At 37.5% G+C, this 23,808-nt stretch overlaps 1 protein-coding gene across 3 annotated transcripts in view; it reads right to left on the bottom strand.

The window, feature by feature from the left end:
• nsmce2 (NSE2 (MMS21) homolog, SMC5-SMC6 complex SUMO ligase) overlaps positions 1 to 23,808 on the bottom strand; it is a 172,462-nt gene that overhangs the window by 137,587 nt on the left and 11,067 nt on the right. For all 3 annotated transcript variants that reach the window (XM_069920913.1, XM_069920912.1, XM_069920914.1), the window contains exons 2-3: positions 18,346 to 18,511; positions 1,381 to 1,483 (exon numbers count right to left, since the gene is read on the bottom strand). In XM_069920913.1, coding sequence (XP_069777014.1) covers positions 1,381 to 1,483; positions 18,346 to 18,494 — 252 coding nt within the window. In that variant the 5' untranslated portion in view covers positions 18,495 to 18,511. The remainder of the gene's footprint in view (positions 1 to 1,380; positions 1,484 to 18,345; positions 18,512 to 23,808) is intronic.

Raw genomic sequence — 23,808 nt, 5'->3', positions numbered from 1 at the left:
TCGGAAATCAATTGTTGTCAACATTAGCAGTAATTAACACGTAGAAGGGCATTCCTCTTATGAGTGAAAGCTTGTCCAGTTTTGAAGCATCTCTCATTTAGTAGGTCAAGAATGGGAATGTATTGTTATTAATCACTGGTTAAAAAAAAAACATTTTGCAATGGTAATTCTATAGTCCATTATTATAAGCTAAAGCAGAAAGCAAGTCAAGAACTCAATAATTCCAATGTATAATGAATATAGCAAATATATAAATATACAAAGATACAACTCAAATTTACAAATCTCATCATATCCCAATAATTTCACATTAATTCATTTTTAAAAAGTACAGACCTTTACTTCATGGCAAGTAACATAGCAGGCTCCCTCTGTGACTCCCTTGTCCACTTCTCCCTCCCCACCAATTGACCCCCTGGGACCTTAATTCCTCCACCTCCATTGCAAATGCATCCAGGATGAGGACTTCCATGCCAGATCATCAGAGATGTCCTTCTTCTTCAAACAATGTGGCTGTCCCTCTTCCAGCATCAACTCAGCACTCACCCACATATCCTCCATTAACCATAATTTCCCTGGTCTCCTCTGTCCACACAAGGACAGGATTCCTCTTGTCTTCAACTACCACCCTTCTGTCTCCACATCCAACATATCCTGCACCTTCATTTCCGCCACTTACTACATGATCCCACCACTAGACACCTATTCCCCATTCTGCCTTCGGCAGAGACCACTCACTCCGTGACTCCCTTGACCACTCCTCCCTCCCCATCAATCGTCCCCTTGGGACCTTCTAACTGGGCACCCTCCAACCGGATGGCATTATTATTGACTTCTCTGGTTTTTGTTAAAACCACCTCCCCCAATCCATTCCTTCTCCCGTTGTCTCTCCATTCCCCGTCTCCTTTTCACAGACATAATAAATTCTACCTAGTCCCCTATCACATCCAATCAACTCCTTTTGTTGGTCTGGATTCCTCCCCCATTGTTTGAATTCTGAGACTTTCCGATATATCTTGCTTCTGCCATTTCTGATTTTTCCTTGAAGATGGTCTCAGGCCCAAAACATCATCCCTTATTTATAATGAATAGACCAGCTGAGTTCCTCCAGCATTTCTGTGTTTTTAAGGCAATTTACATAAAACAGGATTCTATAAAGCATGTTGAGATCAATAAACACTTAATTGGTATGTTTGATAGCTCCATGGGTGATTCCAAAATTAACTGTGTTGGAGCAATCACGGTCAATGCAGGCGAATTTCTGGCTTAGAATAAACAAATAAAAATAGAAAAAGATTTTCCCACCTAGGTGGATAAATGAAAAAAAGTAATCCATTTAGCAGAGCTACTTCCAAGAGTAACGCCATCTTGATACCTTACCTGATTTGTGACATCTTCTACCACTTGTATGAATTGCTCAAGTTCTTGGTCCATGGATACATAGTCCAGCATCAATTTTTCCATTTTGCTTACTTCTTCTGCACTGCCTAGAAAACAAAATATAACCATAAATTATGATTCTGCAAGCTCCTACATAAATAGCCGTTTGATTATTGAGCTTCAACTGCACTAAGGTTTACGATTTAAAAGCCAAAAAAGCACTACCCCAATTCTGCCAGCCCACAAAAGTTTTTTATGCTTTCTGGCCTGGACGGTGGACTCTAAAGAGACTTAGAATGTCATCATAAAACTGCAGAAAGTATACTGACTGGTCATATCATGGACTAATTTGGAAACTTGAGTGCTAAGGACCATGGAAGGCTGCAGAAAGTAGCAAATCAGGACTTTGGGACAGGCTGGTTGTAGAAGGCAGAGTTAAGTGCTCCGTTCAATTTTACACATTTCCTACATAATCATCTTTAATCTTAAACAAAAAGTGGCTTAACCTTGATCCCTTCAATATTTAACTTCATTCCTTTTGAAAATGATGACAAATACAGTTATCATAATCAAATATAAGTTTTAGAGTTCATGTTACTGAGCTTGGAAAGTTAAATGTGGATTTTTATAGTTTAAGCTGCTAAAAATGGTAAAAAAGGAGACAGCACCTGACTGCAGACTTTGTTTCAGACATGTTGAAAAAGCAAGCATGGGAGATAACACAAGAAATAACTGCAGCAGTGAAAGAGAGTCAACAAGAGATTGATCCTAAACTTGAAAAAGTCCTACAATCAATTTCAGCAATTGAGAATCATTTGGAAACTGCGAAGGTTGGTTTGGTGTCCATTAACGACCATAAAGATAAACTAGAAACTCAATGTGACATACTGTCTGCCAGCAACTCCAAGTTAACCTCAAAGCTGGTTGATTTGGAGAGCAGGAGCAGATGCCAAAACGTTTGGATCTTGGTCTTAAAGGAAGATACTGAGAAAGTCAAGTTAACTAACTTCTCCAATTTACTTATGGAAGTGTTGGAAGAGAGTTTTTTTACTACTAAGCCTGAACTCAAGCCAACTTCAGAACATCGTTCATGTTCAGTAATCCTTCGTTTTCATTACTATTAAGAGAAGGATTGCATGATTCATGGAAGCTCATAGGAACAGAAATTTGGACTATCAAGATCAACAAATTAGAATCATTGAAGATATGGAGATGCAGAAAGAATATAGAGATGTATGACTGAGTTATACAAGAAAGGATTTAGACCTGCTTTGTTGTATCCAACCTGTCTGTGGATTACCTTGGAAGATGGCCATAAGAACATTTTGAATTCAGTGGATGATACTCATAAAGTTTCGGCTGACTCCATCTCGATTTCAAGTGTGAAATGAACTAATAGTTGCGCCTGTTGTTATCACTTTGAAGGGTTTTTTTTCTGTTTAAGAGGAAGTCTGACTGCTCTTTTCTAGTGTTAATTGAAGGGTTAATTGATTTAATAATTACGTGCTTTTATTTTGGGTATTTAGTTCATTTTGGTTTTCTTTGATGTTAAAGATTTAAATAGATTCTATTAATCTAACTTTTATTAATGTTGACCTTTTGCCCATTTTGATTATTTATTTATTAATACTGTAAGTGATATGATGTATGTAGTTTATTATTTGATTGTTGGAAAATAGGTTTGTGTGGTTAGTTTATTTTAAGATCGCAGGAAAATTTGGACAGCATTGAAATAACGAGTATGTGCTGAATCTATTTTTGGTTTGGAGAATGTTATCATAATCAAATATAAGTTTTAGAGTTCATGTTACTGAGCTTGGAAAGTTAAATGTGGATTTTTATAGTTTAAGGAGCCTTTTTTCTTTTAGTTACTATTTTTAAATATTTTATTTAAAATTCCATACATACAGTAGCTATAATTGTTAGGTATCAAAAAAAATTGATTACATACTTGATGGTTTTCACCCCACCCAAGAAGCCCCACCCTTCCATCCTCTTAAAGAAACAATATACAAAAGGAAAGAAACGAAAGAAAAAGAGAAAGAAAATAAACTTTTGGATTGCAGAGAAAGATGCTCCCAATGAGGCCCTCTCTGAATTGGAGAGACTGGACGCAGACTGGAAGATGGTTTCACTAAGCACCTTCGCTCTGTCCACATCAGTGATAGGGATATCCCAATGGGCAAACATTTCATTTCAGCGCCCCACTCATGCTGACATAACTGGCCATCTAATAAATTGGAGGAGCAACACTTGAATCTCCAAACTGATGGCATTAATTTCAACTTCTCCAGTTTCCGCTAGCTTACTCCCCATTCTCCCTCCATTCTCATTCCCTCTGTCTTCTTTTCTCCAGCTATCCACCCCTTCCCTCTCCATTCACCAAGCCTTTACTCCCTTCCGTTGCTTGCTGGTGCGTCCTACCTCCCTTATCCACCTGTTACTCCCTGCCTGTGGACCTGTGCTCCTCCCCCCCATCTTGTTCGGACACCTAACTACATTTTGCTCACACCTTGATGATGTGCTCAAGCCCGAAATGTTGGTTATGTATCTTTATCTTTGCTACATAATGTAGTGTTTGACCTGCTGAGTTTCTCCAGCCTTGCTTTTATTCAATCAACAATGTATGAAGATTTTTATGCTTTACTCCAAATTTCAATCTGTTCTTTTCAGCACAGTTGTAAACAAAAGTATCATATTTACAAGTGGGTAAGTACTCTCCAGAGCTTAGAAAGTGCTTCATTCACAGACTAAGGAGATCTAATCATTTGATATTAAGAGCATTTTAAAAGGCCAAGAAAGCCAAACTCATTGATATGCCTTCTGTTTCAAAACTAGAGATTTAAATAGCTTTTACTGATCAGCACCATTGGTTTATAAAAAAAATAAAGTGACTCCTTAATCCTAATTGTTCCTCCATCCTTGTACCAGAATTAAATCCAAAGATAATTGCTTAGAAATAAAACAAGCTATCAACACAACCGATCTATACATTGTTTAACTTTCATCTAATCATAATCCTCGCCCCACATCCTTTCATTCTATTTTCCTTCAATTACCTGTGTAAATTTGAATGATCTCACACTGCTCCAATCATTAACACCTGCACTACAAATATCATGCTTGCAGTGACCATTGTCACTGACAACCTGCTTCTCATCTCATCCTCTCATGATCAGGTCAGGTTTTTCTATTTAATACCAATCCCTCATATTTAACCACATGCCTCTGTGAATCCAAACACCCATGAAGAAAATGAAAACAATGTCACACCGAATTTAGAATAAGAGTACAAAATACACCTTAAAAGCACAATTCTGAAGAGATTATTTTATTTTAAAGTTCAGTTTCAGAAATCTTATTTATTGAAACTTTAAACTGCTGTTCAAAAGTTCTCAAACTCACAAATTCTTGTAGATTTGCTCTCAGAGAAATATTTCTTCATTAGAATGATTTTTCCACAAATTCCCCTTTCTAGAGTGGAGACTTCAGAACTTGTGTTACACACGATGATTTCACCAACCCAGGTAAGGATTAAATGAAGTGACCATTACAAAAGGATATGCAAAGCTGCCCTCTCTTGACAAAGAGGCTGTCGAAATGGCCATTTTCTTCCAAAGTCACTTGATTCTATATTTCTTCCCTGTCAAAGGGAGAACAACACAACAGTACCTTTTCCACTGAAGGTTACTGCATTTCTCTCTTCAGATGAATCTGGTTCAATATTAAAGATCTTTTCTTGAAGTAATCACATAACAGCACTGCTGATTTTGTTTGAAGTTCTTCTCTTCCAAAAGTTTACAAGAAAATGCCTCCAATTTGTCTGCAGAGCCATCAAACAAAATGGCCCCTTGTTTGACCAGGTGTCTTTCTGAGTCAACGTCATTGTCTTAGGTTTCAATGGAGAACAATAATCAAATTGATTAATGCTCTGAAGTAGCAGTCAAATGTCTCTTTGAGCAAACAGGCTTCCAATGAACAATCACCTCAAGGTTTATGGCACTTTTCACAGCTTTCAACTAGACAATGATAAGCTTCTTCATTTTCCACTTAATGGAGCCTCAGCATCTATTTTAAAATGATGTAATTTGTGTCTTTCCCCTGTTCAAACCCACCCAGTAACTTTACAAAGAAATACATATATTTTATCGTAAAGATAAATAATAACATTAATTCTGTAATAGTACATATGCCCAATTCATATAAATATTATTTTTAAATAATAACTAAGGCACGGAGGGTTTGTATGAGCAGTTCATCAATTGTTCAGCCGTCTCACTGCCCATGGGGAAAAAAAGCCTTTTTGCAGCCTGGTGGTTCTGGCTCTGATAGATACTCCTGTATCTCTTTTCTGATGGGAGCTGAAGGAAGATTCTGCATGCAGGGTGGCGGCAGGGGTCCTCTCCCTGATTTTGCAAGAGTTTCTGCCTCTTGCCTGTAGTAAGTTTCATGGTTGTTGCTGATGAGGCCAACCACTGTCGTGCCATCTGCAAACTTGATGATTCTGTTGGAGCTGGATCTGGTGTTACATTCGTGGGTCAGTAGTGTGAATAAGCACAGGCTGAGCACCTGAAGTGTGCCAGTGCTGAGCATGACGGTGCTAGCCGTTTTGCTGCATTAAACACTAAGCTGAAGTCAATGAATGAAGCCTGACACATGAGGCATCATTCTCCAGGTGGGACAGGATGGAGTGGAGGGGCAAGGCTATAGCATATCAGTGGAATTGTTCCAATTGTAGGCAAATTAAAATGCGTCTATTGTCTCTGGGAGTTGCACTTTGATGCGCTCAATTACCAGATGCTCGAAGCATTTCAAGATGGTGGAGGTCAGTGCTACTATTGAGGCCTATTGCTGTTGCCCTCTTCGGTACCAGGATAACGATGGCTGTCTTGAAATCAGCAGGGATGAAGGACTGCTGCAATAACACATTAAAGAAACCTGTCAGTTGGTCTTCACAGGCCTTCAGTACCTGACCAGGTGTATGGTCTGGTCCTGTTGCCTTGTCTGGGTTCATCTTGGATAGGTCTCTCCTCATCTCGACCATGGCTGTGCAAAGGACCCATTCATCAGGGGGAGTCAGAGCTTTCTTTAACATTAACCTGTTATTCTCATCAAACCATCCATAGATGTTCAGTCTGTCCAGAAGGGAGGCGTCATTGGCTTTGACTCATCAGGTTATCTTGTGTTCTGTTATACTTTTGGATCCCTTGTCACACAGCTGACTACGAATCTTCTTTGCGTATGCATACTTTACCTTCTGAATTGCATGGGAGAGTTCAGCCTTGGCTTAGTGCCATCTTGTCTCCTGTCCTGAAAGCAGCATCACAAGCTCAGAAGTGCACGGACCTCTGCGCCCAACCATAGTTTCTGGTTAGCCCTGGTTGTGTAGCATTTGATCTCCTTGACATCCTTGATGCACTTGCTTATGTAGCCAGTCACTATCGTAGGCGGCCACCTCCTTGAAACTGTTCCAACACACTGCCTTCCCCGGCCACGTCCAGATCTTCCTGGGAGCTGGCTTTGTTTGTTTTGCCAGTGGTCTGTATATGCCAGAGTTAGCAGGATAGATACAAGATCTGAGTAACCAAAGTGGGGGCAAAGGGCAGACATGTACAAGGACATTCGTGTAAACCCGATCTAGAATGTTCTCACCTCTGATGGTGAAGTGGACATAAAAGAACCTCTTTCAACACTAGATGTTGTAATACCAGATTTGCTTAACTGGAGTGCCCTCTGGTGGAGTTAAGCACTTTGCTGTCCAACCTCTAAAAGGGTCAAAAAGCAAATAAAATTGCTGGAGGAACTTAGCAGTTCAGACAGCATCCATAGAAAGCAACAAATACCCTTTGGGACAAAAACCCTTAATCGGGAATCCATGAAAGGATTTCATTCTCGGAGTTACAAAAAGCATTTGGCACAGCAACTAAACTATTTCAAAAACATGTGGTTGAATGACCAAGTATATGACCAAGTATACAGATTTTATTAATGGATTGTTTTATTTTAAAATGTACTCCATTAATGGTCAACCATAACAATGATAGAGACATAAGGAAGAATGTAATTGGATACCGACCAGTATTAATTGTATGATGGATCCTCTATTTACTGAGCCCTATTCTGAACATCAAAACACTCAATTCAAGTATTTTATATAAAAAATACTATTTTAATATCTTCAAAAATCATAGAAATTATAACAAACAGTAGAATTTTAAAACGTGAAATTACACTAAACACTGCAATTACGCCTTTACAGTGCCATCGATCAGGACCGGGGTTCAAATTCTGCTCTGTCTGTTTGTAAGTTTTCCGTGTCTGCGTGAGTTTCTCCTGGGGCTCCTTCCGGTTTCCTCCCACCGTTCAAAACATACTGGGGGTGTAGGTTAATTGGGTGGCATGGACTCGTGGGCAAAAATGGCCTGTTACCGTGCTGTATGCCTACATTTAAATAGCACAATTTTTAAATTATTGACTTCAAATACACTTCTTTCCTGTCAAAAAGAGCCTGTTGAGTGTTTTTTTATAGATTGTCATATGGAATTTGAACGGGCCTGATACACAAGACAATTAGCTCACTACAACTCTAATAAGACAGTCAGCTCTAAAAACTGAGAATCTCATGTCAAAAGACGCAATGCTCTGGCACCTAGCAAAAGATGGATGTCAGAACATCTATTATTTCAACTTGCCATAAGGGAGTGTTACGGGATATGTTAGAATAGTTATGGCTTAAATATGTCTTTAAAAGGTATAGATTGAGGGGGTTTGGTGTAGGTTATACTTCACAGAGTAACACTTCACAAAAGACATCTCATTTAAAATGCAAGAGCTTTGCTGAAGTGAGACATTGTGTCACCAGTGACTTTGAAGAGGCAATGGAACTGCTCTAGAAAGGACTTCAAAAAAAAGTGCAAGTGGAACATAATGTTGATCATGTCCAGGCTCAGAATACTGATAAGATATTCCAAAAATTGGGTTTGGAGCCTTTGGAGAGGTTTTTGGTTTTTACAGAAAAGATAAATAAACAGGTGATTTCTCTTTTGGAGAAAGAGAGAGAGAGAACTCAGTTCTACAGTAGCAGTTGAGGCTGCAAAATGGTAAGCTGGCAGGCTTGTTGAAAACCCCCATTTTGAAGATGGGTTGTGAGTTCTGAGTTCAGCCTCTTCAAAACCCTTGTAGTCCTTACAAAAGGAAATGGCTGGGTAGAGTGTTTCTCCTGAAATAAGGGAAACAAGAGGAACTCTGTGGTGACCTGGAAGAGGTTATCATTTGGAAAACTCATGATGGGGCAAGTTTCTTCAGCAAGACACTGAAGTGACTGATTGGAGCAAATCAGTTTGTGTGTGTCCAACGAGCAACAAATATCTTTCTGAAACCAACAAGAACCTTCCTGAGCAGTAACCATTTAACTTTAACACCAGAGCCTGGTGAAGATTCATAAATGTTAAATTCTGTGCACAGTATGAGAATTACCTGATACCAGTGAACTTGGAGTAATGAAAAGTGAACGATTTGACAGTGAAACAGAGAACTTTTCTGAGCATATATACATTACATACTCATGTGCTTAGAATTAGAAGGGGGTTAAGTTACTAGTAATAAGTTAAAGATTGATCTTGTTCTTATGTCTAAAGAAAATTAAAAGCAACTTTTGTTTAAGTAACCATTGTCTTAGTGAATTTCTATTGCTGCTGGGTTTGGAGTCCTCTGGGCTCGTAACAGCAGCTTTTCAGAGCTCATTCAATAATGTCAATCATGATGCAAAGTTATCGATTTGATTCCCAGTACAATATACTGCAACAGATTTTAATACAGTAAAGGCTTAGATTGAATTTAAAATCTTGTCCAAGGAGATTGGCAACTTTTAATGCAAGAATTGGGCAAGTGCAACCATTTGGGCACATTTAATCAAATGTTTGAGACCTAAAACTGGTGATGCTAGGAATCTGAAAATTAAACCAAAGTGATGGAAATAGTGAATAGGTCAAATGAAAATGCTATTTAAAACCATTATAGCCACATTTCTTATTGGCGCATGAAAAAAAAAATGGAAGTAATTTTAACATGGGTTGGTTCTGTTACAGAGTCCAGAGCACCCCAAAACCAGCAGCAATAGATAGGCACCACAACACAGGGTTACTTAAACAAAAGTAGTTTTTAATTATAAAGAAAACAGACTTAATTTATTACTTAACCCACTTAATCCCCCCTCTAATACTAAGTGCAGGTGTGTGTAATGTATATTTAAGATTAGAAAAGTTCTTTGGATCACAGTCCAATCTCAATGGCTGTAGGCAATTCTTGTACTGTGCACAAAAGTTAGCATTAACAAAATTCACCAGACTTTGGTGCTTAACAGGCAAAGGGTTACCAGTCAGAGGGTTCTTGCTGGTTTTCAGAGAGAGATTCCTTTTCCAGGACATCCGCAACTGATTCCTTCTCAATCAGTCTTGCTGACGAAACTTGCCCCCTTCATGGTTCTCCAGATGATCCTCTTTCTTTCAGGTCAACTTTCAGACTGCCAGTCTTCTCCTTTGACCAGGCAGCCTTCCAAAGTTTGCCAGCTTGTCCCTCTGGAACTGATTTCTGTGTCTACTTCTCTCTCACTCCTTCCCTCTCTGAGAGCAAAGCTGTTCTGTTTCTGCCTGCAAAAATCACATGCTCTCCCAGGCAAGCTGTATTCTGCAACTTTGTTGCTCTCTGCAAAAAGCATTCTCCAAAAGTCCTACAAACATTCTGTGTTTTAATATGTTTGTGTGCAACCTGCTCTCACAATTCCTCCCAAACCACCTCTAAATACTCTGTCACACTTCTCTTTGTGTGGAAAGCAAACACCATTTACTTCTTAACTTCATCCATTGATGGTATCAAACAAATTTTATATGGTGTTATGTGAAGGAAAATCTTAGCAAGTCAGAATCCTGATAAAAGTGTATAGACATTGAAAATGTGTTGGTCCAGGGTAACATGCCTTTTTTTAATATCTGCTTGAAACTTGAATTGTTAGTTCATTCTGAACTGCGTGATTGTTTTCATTTTTGTTTTAATCTACATCAATTTAATTGAAAACGCCCAACTTTAGCAAAAGCAGTCTTTCAATGAACAGGAAGACAGATTTTTGTCAAAGTAATCCAAGATTAACAATGAATTTGGCTGCCGGAGGGTACAATACTCTGTTTTAACACATTATAATTTGCCTAATAGAAATACTCGTGTATAACACATTTTTCACTGTACATATCTTGAAAATATGTTGTATTCAACACGAGTTGCTTGGCAATTTTATTCAATTTGACAGTTAAAAATTTAGCAACATGTTAACCATGCTTTCTCTACTGAAACAAATATTAAGTTGATCTTTAATATTACATTTTAAAATATTCCAAAAATAGTCTGTTATGTTTTACATTGTTTCCAATATAAAATCTGTTGAGAACAAAGAATCAACACTCATGTCAGATTCCAAACTAGTATATTTCATGCATTAAAAATATTAATTTAAGTTTTTTTTTACTTTACCAAAAATAAAGAGAGCATTATTTTAAAGATTTTTTTTGGTCTCATCTCCAATTATACACATCTTTTGTTCTTTGTTTTTCTCTCACACATGCAGGGTGATTAATAATGCAAAATATGCTTATTTTTAGATTGTTAGGATATTTGCATTGACTGACAAAATTAAATTCCAAGGATGATTTAAGGACAAGGTGATACAATCCCAGATGTTTCAGTATTGGTTAGATTGAACCACTCTCATAGAGTTAGTATGGTCAGTTGCCTCAATTACAATAATGGAGAATGAGTACTAGGGAATATTATCCGGTATCAGACACATCTTCAGTTGTACCCCCTGGCATCATCTGGTGTTTTGGCATTTTAATTACAAGGCACCCTCTGCCAAGGTAGGCCCACCACTGGTTGATCAGATCTGGATGTATGGCTCAAATCTGTTTTTCCTAGTGGTCATTTGGAGCCCAGATAGGATCCCTCCTTTTCAGCCAGTCAGTGACTGCTCATTTCAGCTGAGTTGGAGAAGGATTTAATTGTCTTTCTGAGGGCCTGCCCTGCGATTCCTACTTCCCTCAGAAGCTTGGTAATGGATTTGGCAACAAATCCTCCACAACCGACTTCAACTGGGCACACCCTCACTTTCCAGCCTCACTCTTCTATAGCGAGATTATTTTAACATAGTGTCTTCTGATCTTGCACCTCATCCATGATACCCTCACAAGGAACCATCAGGTCAATGATGAAGACAATCTGCTGAGAGCTTGACCAGAGTACCAGATCTGGTCTCAGGTTGGTGCTGGCAATTTCCAGTGGAAAGATGAGTCATTGGCTAAGGTCTACAAGCAATTTCCAGTCTCTGGCTGTGTTCAGTTGGCCTATGTTTCGGTGTGAAGAGAGGGTCCTGTGACTTATTCCCTCCAGAATTAAAGGTAAAGTCTTAAGCATGGGAGGGTGTCTGGGTGTTTGATGGCAGGGCATTTGAAGTTCTTTGACTGCAAGGACATTTCAGCACTTGATTGCATCACCTTGGGTAAGACTGAGTTACACCCAACCAAAATGTAGTTGAGAGCAGCAGGACATGTTGGGTTCTCTGCCAATCAGATTTAAGTTTGAAGGAGAAGACAGGACATCATATGTGGCTCTGATGATCAAACTTGTTCTATTTGACTCTTTATTTCACAGGTCCTTCCAGATTTGTCTCCTCCTTTCAACAACCTCCCATCTTGTCCATTGCCCTTGTTTTGGTTGAGATATGGCTTTGACAAACCTGCTTCTCTTTTTTGGTGCACTTCCTCCACCACCAATTGCTAACATTCAGATGGACCCACTTTCTGCCAGGTGGGTTTCTTTGTATATAAGCCAAAAAAGCCCCCTCTACCTTGTGGCACATAACCTACTATGTTCCAGTGTTTGAGTGCTGATTTTGCATTCCATTCTGCTGCAGCTGGAGTCAATTTTCTGCTTGTTGATATGGCTGGGGCAGCACCTCTTATGCACAGATCCCATGATTCTACGAGTGCCATCTCCAGCCTTAGTTTGGTGCATTTGTATTCCTTCATAAGGCTAAATAATGGCAATGACAGCATTCCATCCCCATAAAAACTTACTCTACTAAGACATCTGAGGTAGTCCAAGCCACTTCCTCATTTGTAAGCTAATCAGACTCTCCATTTTCTCAACGTTTGATAGAGATGCTTCGTATATTGTTAATGGCCACATGAGTTGTGGTAGCAGGCTAAACTGGAGTCACCACACCTTTAGTTTCCCTGGGAGAAGAGTGTTATTAATTTGCTCAAGGCCACCGAGTATATCCTCCCTGAGTTGTTCAACCTGCTTAGTGTCCATTAGGGTTGCATTATACCAATGTCCGAGGTTTTTGATTGGTTTCTCCAGGACAGATGGTCTTGGTCCTTCATTAAGCAAAACCTTTTGTCTCTAAGCCTACTCTTGACAGTGGAAATACTGTGGGATTTTCTTGGTTTGATTTCTATTCGTGCCCATTTGATGTTGCTATAAAGCTTATTGAGGAGATGCTTAGTGCAGGCCTTTGTTGTTGTTTTTTATAAATTTTATTTAATATTCCATACATGAAGTAACTACAATTATTATAATACTACAGATATCAAAAAAGGAACAGATTAATTACATACATGATGGTTTTCACCCAACCCCAAAAACCCTTCCCTCCCACCCAAATCTCCCCTCAAAATAAATATACAAACTGAAAAAAGTTAAAAAAAATCATAGACATATAAGAAAAAAATGAAGAGAGAAAGAAAAAAAAGGTATTTGGATTGCAGAGATGCTGTTCAGTACAAATCATCAGTTCTAACATAAACATTCTGCAGGGCTAGAGGGATAAGAAGGTCATCACTGCAAATTTAATCCCATTATTTGAATGTACGGGCACCAAATTTTTAAAAACATGGAGTATTTATTTCCTAAATTATAGGTAATTTTTTCTAAAGGAATACAACTTTGAATATCAGCATGCCACCATGGCACAGTTAAAGACGTATCCGATTTCCAAGTAATTGTAATATATTTTCATGCTACCGCTAATGTTAATTTAACAAATTTCAATTGATAAATTGATAATTTCCCTTTAGAACTTGTATCTTCAATATTTCCTAATAAAATTAAATCAGGATTTAGCAGAAAAATAACTCCTGTAACTTGTTCCAAAAAGTTACGTATAGTCACCTAAAAAGGTCTCATACTGGGACAAGACCATGTTGAATTTACAATAGATCCTACATCTTCACCACACCTAAAACATTAATCTGATAAATCTGATTTCAATCTATTCAACTTCTGTGGTGCAAGATATAAATGACATAAAAAATTGTACTGAATATTATCTTACATTGATAGTATTAGTCATACAATCCCTACATAAATTTGTCTTTGTTGTTGTTAATGTGGTCATGTAATCAATATACGCTCTAATCAGAGGAAGACGTACCCCATTCTTCAGGCACTCCTCTCCTAACACCCAATGTGATGTATGAATAATAAACTCCATTGCCATGGTGAAAGCAAGGGGAGAGATGGTGCAACCTGCCATTATACCTACTTCCAGGTGCTGCCAAACAGTGGTGTATTCCTGTGTTGTAATGGAGAACTGGAGATCCTGAAAATACTCCTGGATGAGACGTGTGATGGTCTTTGGAACCTTGAAAAAGTTGAAGACTGTTCAGAACATTTTATGAGGAATTGATCCAAAGGCATTGGATAGATCTAAAAAATGCAACTGGCAAATCTTTGTTTTCCTTCTTGGCTGTTTGTATCTGGTGCCATATGATGCTACTGTGTTCTAAGCATCCTGAGAATCCCCGTACTCCTGCAGAACACTGATGTTTCAACAAACTTATTGCTCACCATGTTTGTAGAATAATTGAGCCATGACACTGAAAAAAATCTTTCTTTTCACATTTAGAAGACTGATCTGTCAGAATTGACTGAGGAGTTCTTTACTTTAGGAATCAAGATCCTTCCTGTTCTCTGCCATGCCTTAGGTAAGATTCTTTTTGTCCATGCCACTTTCATCAGGTTCCAAAGGAACTTTAGGACACCAGGGGTGTTCTTATAGGCCTTGTATGAAATCCCTTTACTGTGGTCTTCACTGCTTTCCATGAAAGAATCCTCTTGTCCAGCTAATGTTTTGGTTGATGAATTGGTGGCATGTCAGAGGGGATGTTAAAAGGGTCTTTCCTCAGAATCAACCTGTGCATCTGCTTTGATTGACCCCAAGCTCCCTCTGATCCTCCACACTGCCAAGAGCCTTACCATTTAATACTATATTTTGTGATCAGATTTGATCTACCAAAATGAACCAGTTCACACTTATCTGGGTTGAACTCCATCTGCCACTTGTCAAACCGGTTTTGTATCCTATTAATGTCCTGCAAAACTCAGAACAGTTTTTACCTGCGTAAAAATAGAAGATATTTAACCTGGAGTCTATGTAGCATGGATTCACTTGCTGGATCCCAGGGAAGAGGGCTTGATTGACTAGATGCTGAGTCATTACCTCATTGGTGACAAGGATTCCAAATTATCTCAACAATCATGTCTCTCTCCATACTCCTTTACTTTGTCAGTTCAGTAGTGAGTGAGACCTCCATCTGTAGATTCCTTTGTGCACTAGCATATTGATGGTGGGGCAGGGAGGTCTGCCCCAGGCGTCAGCCTGAGGGGATGCGAAAAATCACGAACAAAAGGGACCCCAGAAAGTAAAGCACGAGCCTAGCGCAGTTTGATGCACTCTCTGTTTAAAAAAATCTGAAACTGCGCTAGCCTTTTTTTTTAGTCAGTATTCTTCCTTTGATTTGATTATTAGTTTTATTACATTTTTCAATTCTCAGATAAAATAAAATATTGATTAATCTGTTTCAGGGAGTTTGCACTATTGTATTAATCTGTTTCTGGGGCTTGTGCTGTTATATATTCAAATTAAACAGACCAAGCAAGCAAAAGGTTCATCAATATTCAGTGGAGGGTTTGAAGTTGAATGTGCACCTTTTTGCCTATTATGCCAACAGACTTTGACAAATGAAACAATGAAAGCAAGCCATCTTGAAGCTCATTTAAGGGTAAAAGATCCTAACCATGTCAATTCAAAATTGCAATATTTTAAATCACTGAAAGAGAAGTTTGAAAATAGATAAAAAATTCACTTCATTATTCGTTGCACAAACTACAGCCCTGAATCATACCCTTGAAAATGTCTCTGCTGAAGGCAAAACATGGGAAGAATCATACAATTGGGGAGGAGCTGATTAAACCCACAGTATCACGTTTCTCAAAACAGTTCTGCAAAAGGATGACAAAGATGTCCGAGCAATACCGTTGAGTAATAGAACTGTCTGCAACAGAATAGATGACATGGGTCAAGATGATGAAAAACAGCTTATTGAGAAGTTGAAATCATTCAAGTTCTCAATAAAACTGGATGAATCTACCATACGGGACAGTAAGGTTCTGTTATTGGCATATGTGAGATTATATTGATCAGGAAAAGATGTTGTTTTGTGAATCATTAGAAACAATCACTACTCAAGTTGATATCTACAGCAAGGTTAAAAGTTATTTGGATGAAAATGAAATACTAAAAGGAAACATTGCATCTTGTGCTGCAGATGGTACACCTGCTATGTTGGGTAAAAAACAGGATACAAAATTAATGAAGGATGAAAATCCTAACATGTTGGTTGTGCATGGTATTATTCACTAACAAAACCTAGATGCCAAGAAAGTTTCCCCTGTTCAACACCTGAAACTGCATTCTGTGATCCAAGTGCATCAATGCCATCAAAGCTAATGCCAAATGTGAATGTCTGTTAAAGCAGCTTTGTGTTGATTAAAATGCAGAACATGTGAGATTATTGCTTCACATTGAAGTAAGGTGGTTGTCAAAGGGAATCTGCTTCAAAAGGTTTATGGAACTGCTTGATGTCCTCAGTGAGTTTTTGAAGGACAAACCTGAAATGAAGCTCTTGCTAACAACAGATAGCAAAGATGTGAGTTACTTGACAGACATTTTTGAAGTACATTGAGCAAATATGATGCTCATTGATGCAAAAACAAAGATATTGGATTCATGACACTTCTACAATTATGCCAAAGGAATATTTCTGCATGAAATTTCAGTCAATTCTATTGGTTGAATAAGTATGAGGCGACTAATGCTGCTACAAATGTCATTGTTGACCATTTGAAAATGTTGGTTACTGACTTCAATGATGGATTTTCCCTCTTGGTTAACTCAGCCATTACTGATGGACTAATCTGAAGTGCAAAACCAAGAGGAGTTATCTGAGTTGCAACATGATGAATCTGTGAAAACTCTGTTCAAAGTGAAAGGAACCATGATGTGGTTGTCTAAAGAGATCAAAAAGAAATACCCATACTCGACTACTTTAGCAAGGGAACGATTGATATATTTTCCATTGTCTTATTTAGTAGAATATGGCTTCAGTGCTGTTAGTGATTTGCTACAAGCTAAGAGAACCCAAATGGAAATTACAAAATGTGCAGATTTAAGGTTGAAACTAACAAAATTAGTGCCTCAAATCAAAAAAATCTGCAGCCAGTGACAGAGGCAAAGTTCCCACTGAAGTGACGACAATTCTTGAATATGTTTAAGATGGTTGACATACTGAAGTAGTAGTTGAATATGGAATATGTGTTCCAGTTATTCCCGACTTTAATTGCAATGAAATACACTACATTTGCAGTAAATGATTTAATTCTTTTGAATATATAACTTTTTCCACTACATTTTTTTAAAAATTAAAGTGGGGCCTAGGTCAAAAAAGGTTGAGAACCACTGCGTTAGGAAGTCCAGGATCCAGTTACAGAGAGGGTATTGAGTAGAGAGGGGTGATGAGTCACAGCAAAGACAGCTCCTCCACTAGCCTTTGGAGTATGATCATATTAAATGCCTAGCTAAAGTCAAATAACAGCAGCCCTGACTGACGAAGACTTGCACACCATTAGGTTTCTTAATTACCTTATCAACCTGCCTGGCCATCTTGAAAGATCCATGGATTTTGACCCCCCAGGTCCCTGTGTTTTCCACACTGTTAATAATCCTGCCATTAACCATGACCTCCACCTTCAAGTGTAACCTTTCAAAATGCATCACTTCACACTAATTCAGATTGAACTCCAAGTGCTACTTCTCTGCCCAACTCTGCATTCTGTCTATATCCTGTCACCTGACCAGGTTCATTACCCAGAACTAGATCTAGTGTGGCCTCTCTTGTTGGCCTTTCCATATACTGTGTCATGAACACATCTGACAAATTCTGCCCCATCTATCCCACTTGCAGTAAGGAGGTGGCAGTCAATATTAGGGAAATTGAAGTCTCTCATGACAACAACTGTTATTTTTGCACTATTCTGAAATCTGCCTACTTCTCTGCTCCTCAGTGCCCTGAGAGCAATTTGGGACCTACATGCTATTCCCAATAGTGTGATCATTTCTTCCTATTTCTGATTCTACCCACACTTTCCTGTATCAGCATGCTTACATTCTGTGTTATGAATCAGCATACCAAGTTTACCCTTGACACCTGTATTTACTCGTTTTTCACCATTTAAAATCCATTCTATTTTTCCCTCTATCATATTTTCTTAAATTCCATTCCATTTCACAATTACCTTGTGCACTTACTTAACCATCGCTGTTCTATTGCTTTGAAACTTCAGAAAATTTGCTACTTACATTAATAGGAGACCACAGAACTGATCCCTGCAGCAGAATTATTTCCATCATACTTGCTTTCATGTGCAATCCACAAATATGCTGGAAAAACTAATTCACAGGAAGCAAAGGATAACCAACATTTCAGGCTTAGGCATCCTGCTCCATGACCTTCAGAGTTTCTCCAGTATATTTTTGTATTGTACTCATCCCAAGCACCTGAAGACTTTATCATTTAACACTTGCCTTCATGCTCTGTAAGAGCTAGTGCCACATCAGTTGTAACTTCAATTCCAGTACTGATCGACACATGGCAGGCCTTCAGCGAGGACAATGCTGAATCCACAGAACTGAAGGAAATCACAGGCGTGACAGTTGAACGTCCAGGCATTTTATTATAGCATCAACCTGTACACAGGAAAAATAGATATTCAAGCAGTGTATTTAGCTGAAATTGATAATTCATGCTGTTCTCTTTTAACACTGACTCATTTCTACAGTTGCTATTGGAAAATGCATCCAAAAAGAGGTATATGCAGAATACCCTGCAGGTTCCCCAGTAAGTTGTATACCCTTCTGACTTGGAAATGTGCCATTCCTTCAACATCAATCTGCACCACAGAATTGCCTACAGGCAGATAGCAGTAGCTCACCATTTCGCATCAAAGTCAATGAAGGATGGTCAAAAAGAGGAGTCACGTGATGGAGTAGTGGCCGGTCAGGGAAATCCAGCCCTCTCCGGAAAAGTGGAAAAAAAACACTCAAAACACAAAGGTACAAGAGTAAAAATTAAAACAAAGTAAAAATAAAGGTGAGAAGAAAATGGCAGCGAAGAGAGAAAAGTCAAAAACAACGGGAAGAAGAGAAGATGAAAGAACGTCGGAAGAAGAAGGTGAAGGCCTTACCTGTCCGAGGAGGCCGCCCGCCGCGGAGAGAGAAGCCCGCTCCCTCACGTCAGTGGAAGTCCCGGGCTCAGGACTACAAAAATGGCTCGCAGAGCCGAGTAAAAGTGCGCAGCCGCGCATGAAAAAAAAAACACACTGACGGGAGGGGGGATCAGCTGCGGAGTCAATCTCCACAGCTGAGAGAGACACCTGCAACACAGCAGCAGGTGCAGAACACAGAAAATAACGACAACAAGAAGGAAGAGGGTAAAAAGAAAACAAGGAAACAACAGATGGTCAACCCAGAGGAAGAAGAAGAAGAACAGAAAGAAATGGAAGAAGAAGAGAAAGGCAAGACAATGGATATATCTTTTTTTAAAGAATATATGGAATCAGTGAAAGAATGGCAATTACAAGAATTTAATGAGATAAAAAGAATTAAGAATGCAGAAGAAAAAATGAATAAAATAGAAATGGTCATATCAGAGATAGGAAAAAGAGTGGAAAATGTGGAAGAACGAGAAATAATCCCGTAGAAATGGAAGTAGAGGACTTAAAAGAGAAATTAGAAGAATCTAATAAAAAAGTTAAAGAGGCACATGAGCTGTTAGCTCAGAAGATAGATATAATGGAAAACTATAATAGAAGAAATAATATAAAGATAGTGGGTCTTAAGGAAGATGAAGAAGGTAAGAATATGAGAGAATTTATAAAAGATTGGATCCCCAGGGTCCTAGGAAGACCAGAATTACAGGAAGAAATGGAAATAGAGAGGACACATAGAACATTAGCCCTGAAACCACAACCGCACCAAAAACCAAGATCCATTTTAGTAACATTTTTAAGATATACAAGAAGAGAAAATATATTGGAGAAAGCAATGAAGAAAATAAGAGAAGACAAAAAGCCACTGGAATACAAAGGTCAAAAAATTTTTTCTATCCAGACATAAGTTTTGAACTCCTGAAGAAGAGAAAGGAGTTCAATACAGCAAAAACGATCTTATGGAAAAAAGGATATAAATTTATGTTGAAGTACCCAGCGGTACTTAAAATAGTTATTCCAGGGAAACAAAACAGACTATTCTCGGATCCAGAGGAAGCACGAAAATTTGCAGAACAACTACAAAACAAGCAGAGAGAAGAAGACATGTAATGAGAGTAAACATGACCACGAACTATATGTATGTGTGTATATGGGTGTAATATATATATATATATATGTATATGGGTGTGTATGTATATATGCATATACATGAGTGTATCCGTATTTAGAGGAAAATATATAGAGTATAGATAAGAATTAATAAGGGAATGAAAGGGAATAGAGGGAATAAGGAGGGAATTAAAAGAGTGACTTTTGTTATATATGAAAATTGAAATCTTTTCCGGGGGGGGCTGGGTGGGGAGGAGTTACGGTCACTGCAAAATCAGTTGACGCTTGCGAGTGAATTCGCAAATCCAAATGGAGAGGGGAGATGTGGTTGCCCGGCAAGGGATAAAGGGCAACTCAGGAGGGGGAGGGGAGAATGGGGTTAAAGAAGTTTTAAGTAGGAAAATAAGGAAAATGTTTGATGTTTTAGAAATGTTGTCTTATAAAGTGTTCAAAACAAGAAAGCAGAAATGGATAAGAAGGAAAGGTGATGATGGAGAAACGGAAAGGGAAGATAAACAAAGTATGAAATGGCTACGTTGAAGTATATGACTTTAAATATTAACGGAATACATAACCAAATCAAAAGGAAGAAACTGCTAAATTTACTGAAAAAAGAAAAAATTGATATAGCATTTGTGCAAGAAACACATTTAACTGAATTGGAGCACAAGAATTTAAAGAGAGATTGGGTAGGACATGTAACAGCAGCGTCGTATAATTCAAAAGCAAGAGGAGTAGCTATATTAATCAGTAAAAATATACCAATTAAAATAGAAGAGGAAATAATAGATCCAGCAGGGAGATACGTAATGATAAAATGTAAGATATATTCAGAGTTTTGGAATCTACTCAATGTATATTCACCTAACGAAGAAGATCAAAAGTTTATGCAAGATATTTTTTTGAAGATAGCAGATACGCAAGGGAACATATTAATAGGAGGGGATTTCAACCTTAATTTGGATTCAAATATGGACAAAACTGGGGAAAAAATTAACAGAAAGAACAAAGTAACCAAATTTATAATTAAATCGATGCAAGAAATGCAACTTTTGGATATATGGAGGAAACAACACCCAAAGGAAAAGGAATATTCATATTATTCGGGTAGACATAAAACATACTCAAGAATAGACCTATTTCTGTTATCAGCTCGTATGCAAGATAGAGTAAGAAAAACAGAATATAAAGCTAGAATATTATCGGACCATTCCCCCTTGATATTGACAATAGAGTTAGAGGACATCCCACCAAGAATGTATAGATGGAGATTAAACTCCATGCTACTTAAAAGGCATGATTTTAGAGAATTCATTGAAAGACAAATTAAAATGTACTTTGAAATAAATACAGAATCAGTGAAAGATAAGTTTATACTATGGGATGCAATGAAAGCGTTCATTAGAGGGCAAATAATAAGTTATGTAACCAAGATGAAGAAGGACTACAATCAGGAAACAGAGCAGTTGGAAAGGGAAATAATAAATATAGAAAAAGAATTAGCAATGAAGTAAGATACAACTAAAAGAAGAGAACTGGCAGATAAAAAAAAATATGAAACACTACAAACATATAAGGTGGAGAAGAACATAATGAAGACAAAACAGAAATATTATGAACTAGGGGAAAAAACGCATAAAATTCTAGCATGGCAGCTTAAGACAGAACAAGCTAAGAAAATGGTATTGGCATCAAGGAAAAAAGACAAACAAATCACATATAATCCAACAGAGATTAATGAAAACTTTAGAGAATTCTATGAACAATTATACCAAACTGAAAACGAAGGGAAAGAAGGCAAAATATATGAATTTTTAACTAAAATTGAACTACCAAAATTACAAATAGAGGAACAAAATAAATTAACAGAACCATTTGAAATAGTAGAAATACAAGAGATAATTAAAAAAAACTACCAAATAATAAAACACCAGGAGAGGATGGATTCCCAATAGAATTCTATAAAACATTTAAAGATTTATTAATTCCTCCCCTCCTGGAAGTAATCAACCAGATTGACAAAACACAAAGCTTACCAGATTCATGTAAAACAGCAATAATTACAGTAATACCAAAGCAAGGGAAAGATCCACTCGCACCAGTGTCATATAGACCAATATCATTACTTAACACAGATTATAAGATAATAGCTAAACTATTAGCAAACAGATTAGCAGATTATGTACCTAAAATGGTAAATCTAGACCAAACTGGATTTATTAAAAAAAGACAGACAACAGACAATATTTGTAAATTTATTAACTTAATTCATGCAGTAGAAGGGAGTAAAACGCCAACATTAGCAGTTGCTTTAGACACAGAGAAGCCCTTTGACAGAGTAGAATGGAATTATTTATTCAAAGTATTGCAAAAATTCAGTTTACCAGAGAAGTATATTAATTGGATTAAAGCATTATATAAGGGGCCATTGGTGAGTGACAGTAAATGGATATATATCAAAGCAATTTAATTTAAGCAGATCAACAAGGCAGGGATGCCCACTATCACCCTTATTGTTCGCGTTAGCTATAGAACCACTAACAGAATTGATAAGAACAGAAAATAATATAAAAGGGATAAAAAGAAAAGATAAGGAATATAAAATCAGTCTATTTGCGGATGATGTTATAGTATACTTAACAGAACCAGAACTATCAATAAAAGAATTAAATAAGAAATTGAAGGAATATGGAGAAGTGTCGGGTTACAAGGTTAACGCAAATAAAAGTGAAGCAATGCCAATGAATAATGCGGATTTCTCAAAATTTAAGAAGGAATCACCATTCAGATGGCAAGTGCAAGCAATAAGATACCTAGGTATACAAATAAATAAAAATCTCGGCCATCTATATAAACTCAATTATTATCCACTAATGAAAAAATTACAGGGCGATTTAGAGCATTGGAAAGATTTACCACTAACACTAATAGGAAGGATAAACTGTATTAAAATGAACATTTTCCCAAGGATACTATACCTATTTCAGGAATTGCCAATACACTTGACAGAGAAATTCTTTAAGGAGTTAAAGAAAATAATAAGGAAATTTTTATGGAAAGGGGGGGAAACTGAGGATAGCACTAGATAAATTAACAGAACGGTATAAACAAGGAGGCTTACAATTTCCAAACTTTAAAAATTATTATAGAGCCGCACAATTAAGATACCTATCAGATTTTTATCAAACAAGGGAAAAGCCAGATTGGACTAGATTAGAACTAGATAAAATAGGGGAAGATACCTAAACACATATTATATAAATGGGATGAAAAATTAGTACAACGTAGGAGTTCTCCAGTATTACATCATCTGCTCAATATTTGGAAGAAGATTCATGTAGAAAGGAATAAAACAAATTACCAATTACCAAAACTAATACTGACGCAAAATCAGTTACTCCCTTTTACAATAGATAACCTTTCCTTTAGAGAATGGGAGAAAAAAGGGATCAAAAGAATAGAAAATTGTTTTTCAGGAAATAGATTATTATCCTTTGAACAAATGAAGGATAAATACAATATAACTCAAGATACAGTGTTGGCATATTACCAATTGAGATCCTACTTGAAAGACAAATTAGGAAGTAGTCTGAGGTTACCAGAGGGAAGTAACTTTGAATATGTGATTACAGATACAATGACAATCAAAAGATTTATATCAAATAT

The sequence above is a fragment of the Narcine bancroftii genome, chromosome 2, assembly GCF_036971445.1.
Source record: "Narcine bancroftii isolate sNarBan1 chromosome 2, sNarBan1.hap1, whole genome shotgun sequence".
Lineage (NCBI taxonomy): Eukaryota > Metazoa > Chordata > Chondrichthyes > Torpediniformes > Narcinidae > Narcine > Narcine bancroftii.
Note: the sequence above shows the minus strand (reverse complement) of the source record. Positions and strands in the feature narration are given on the sequence as shown.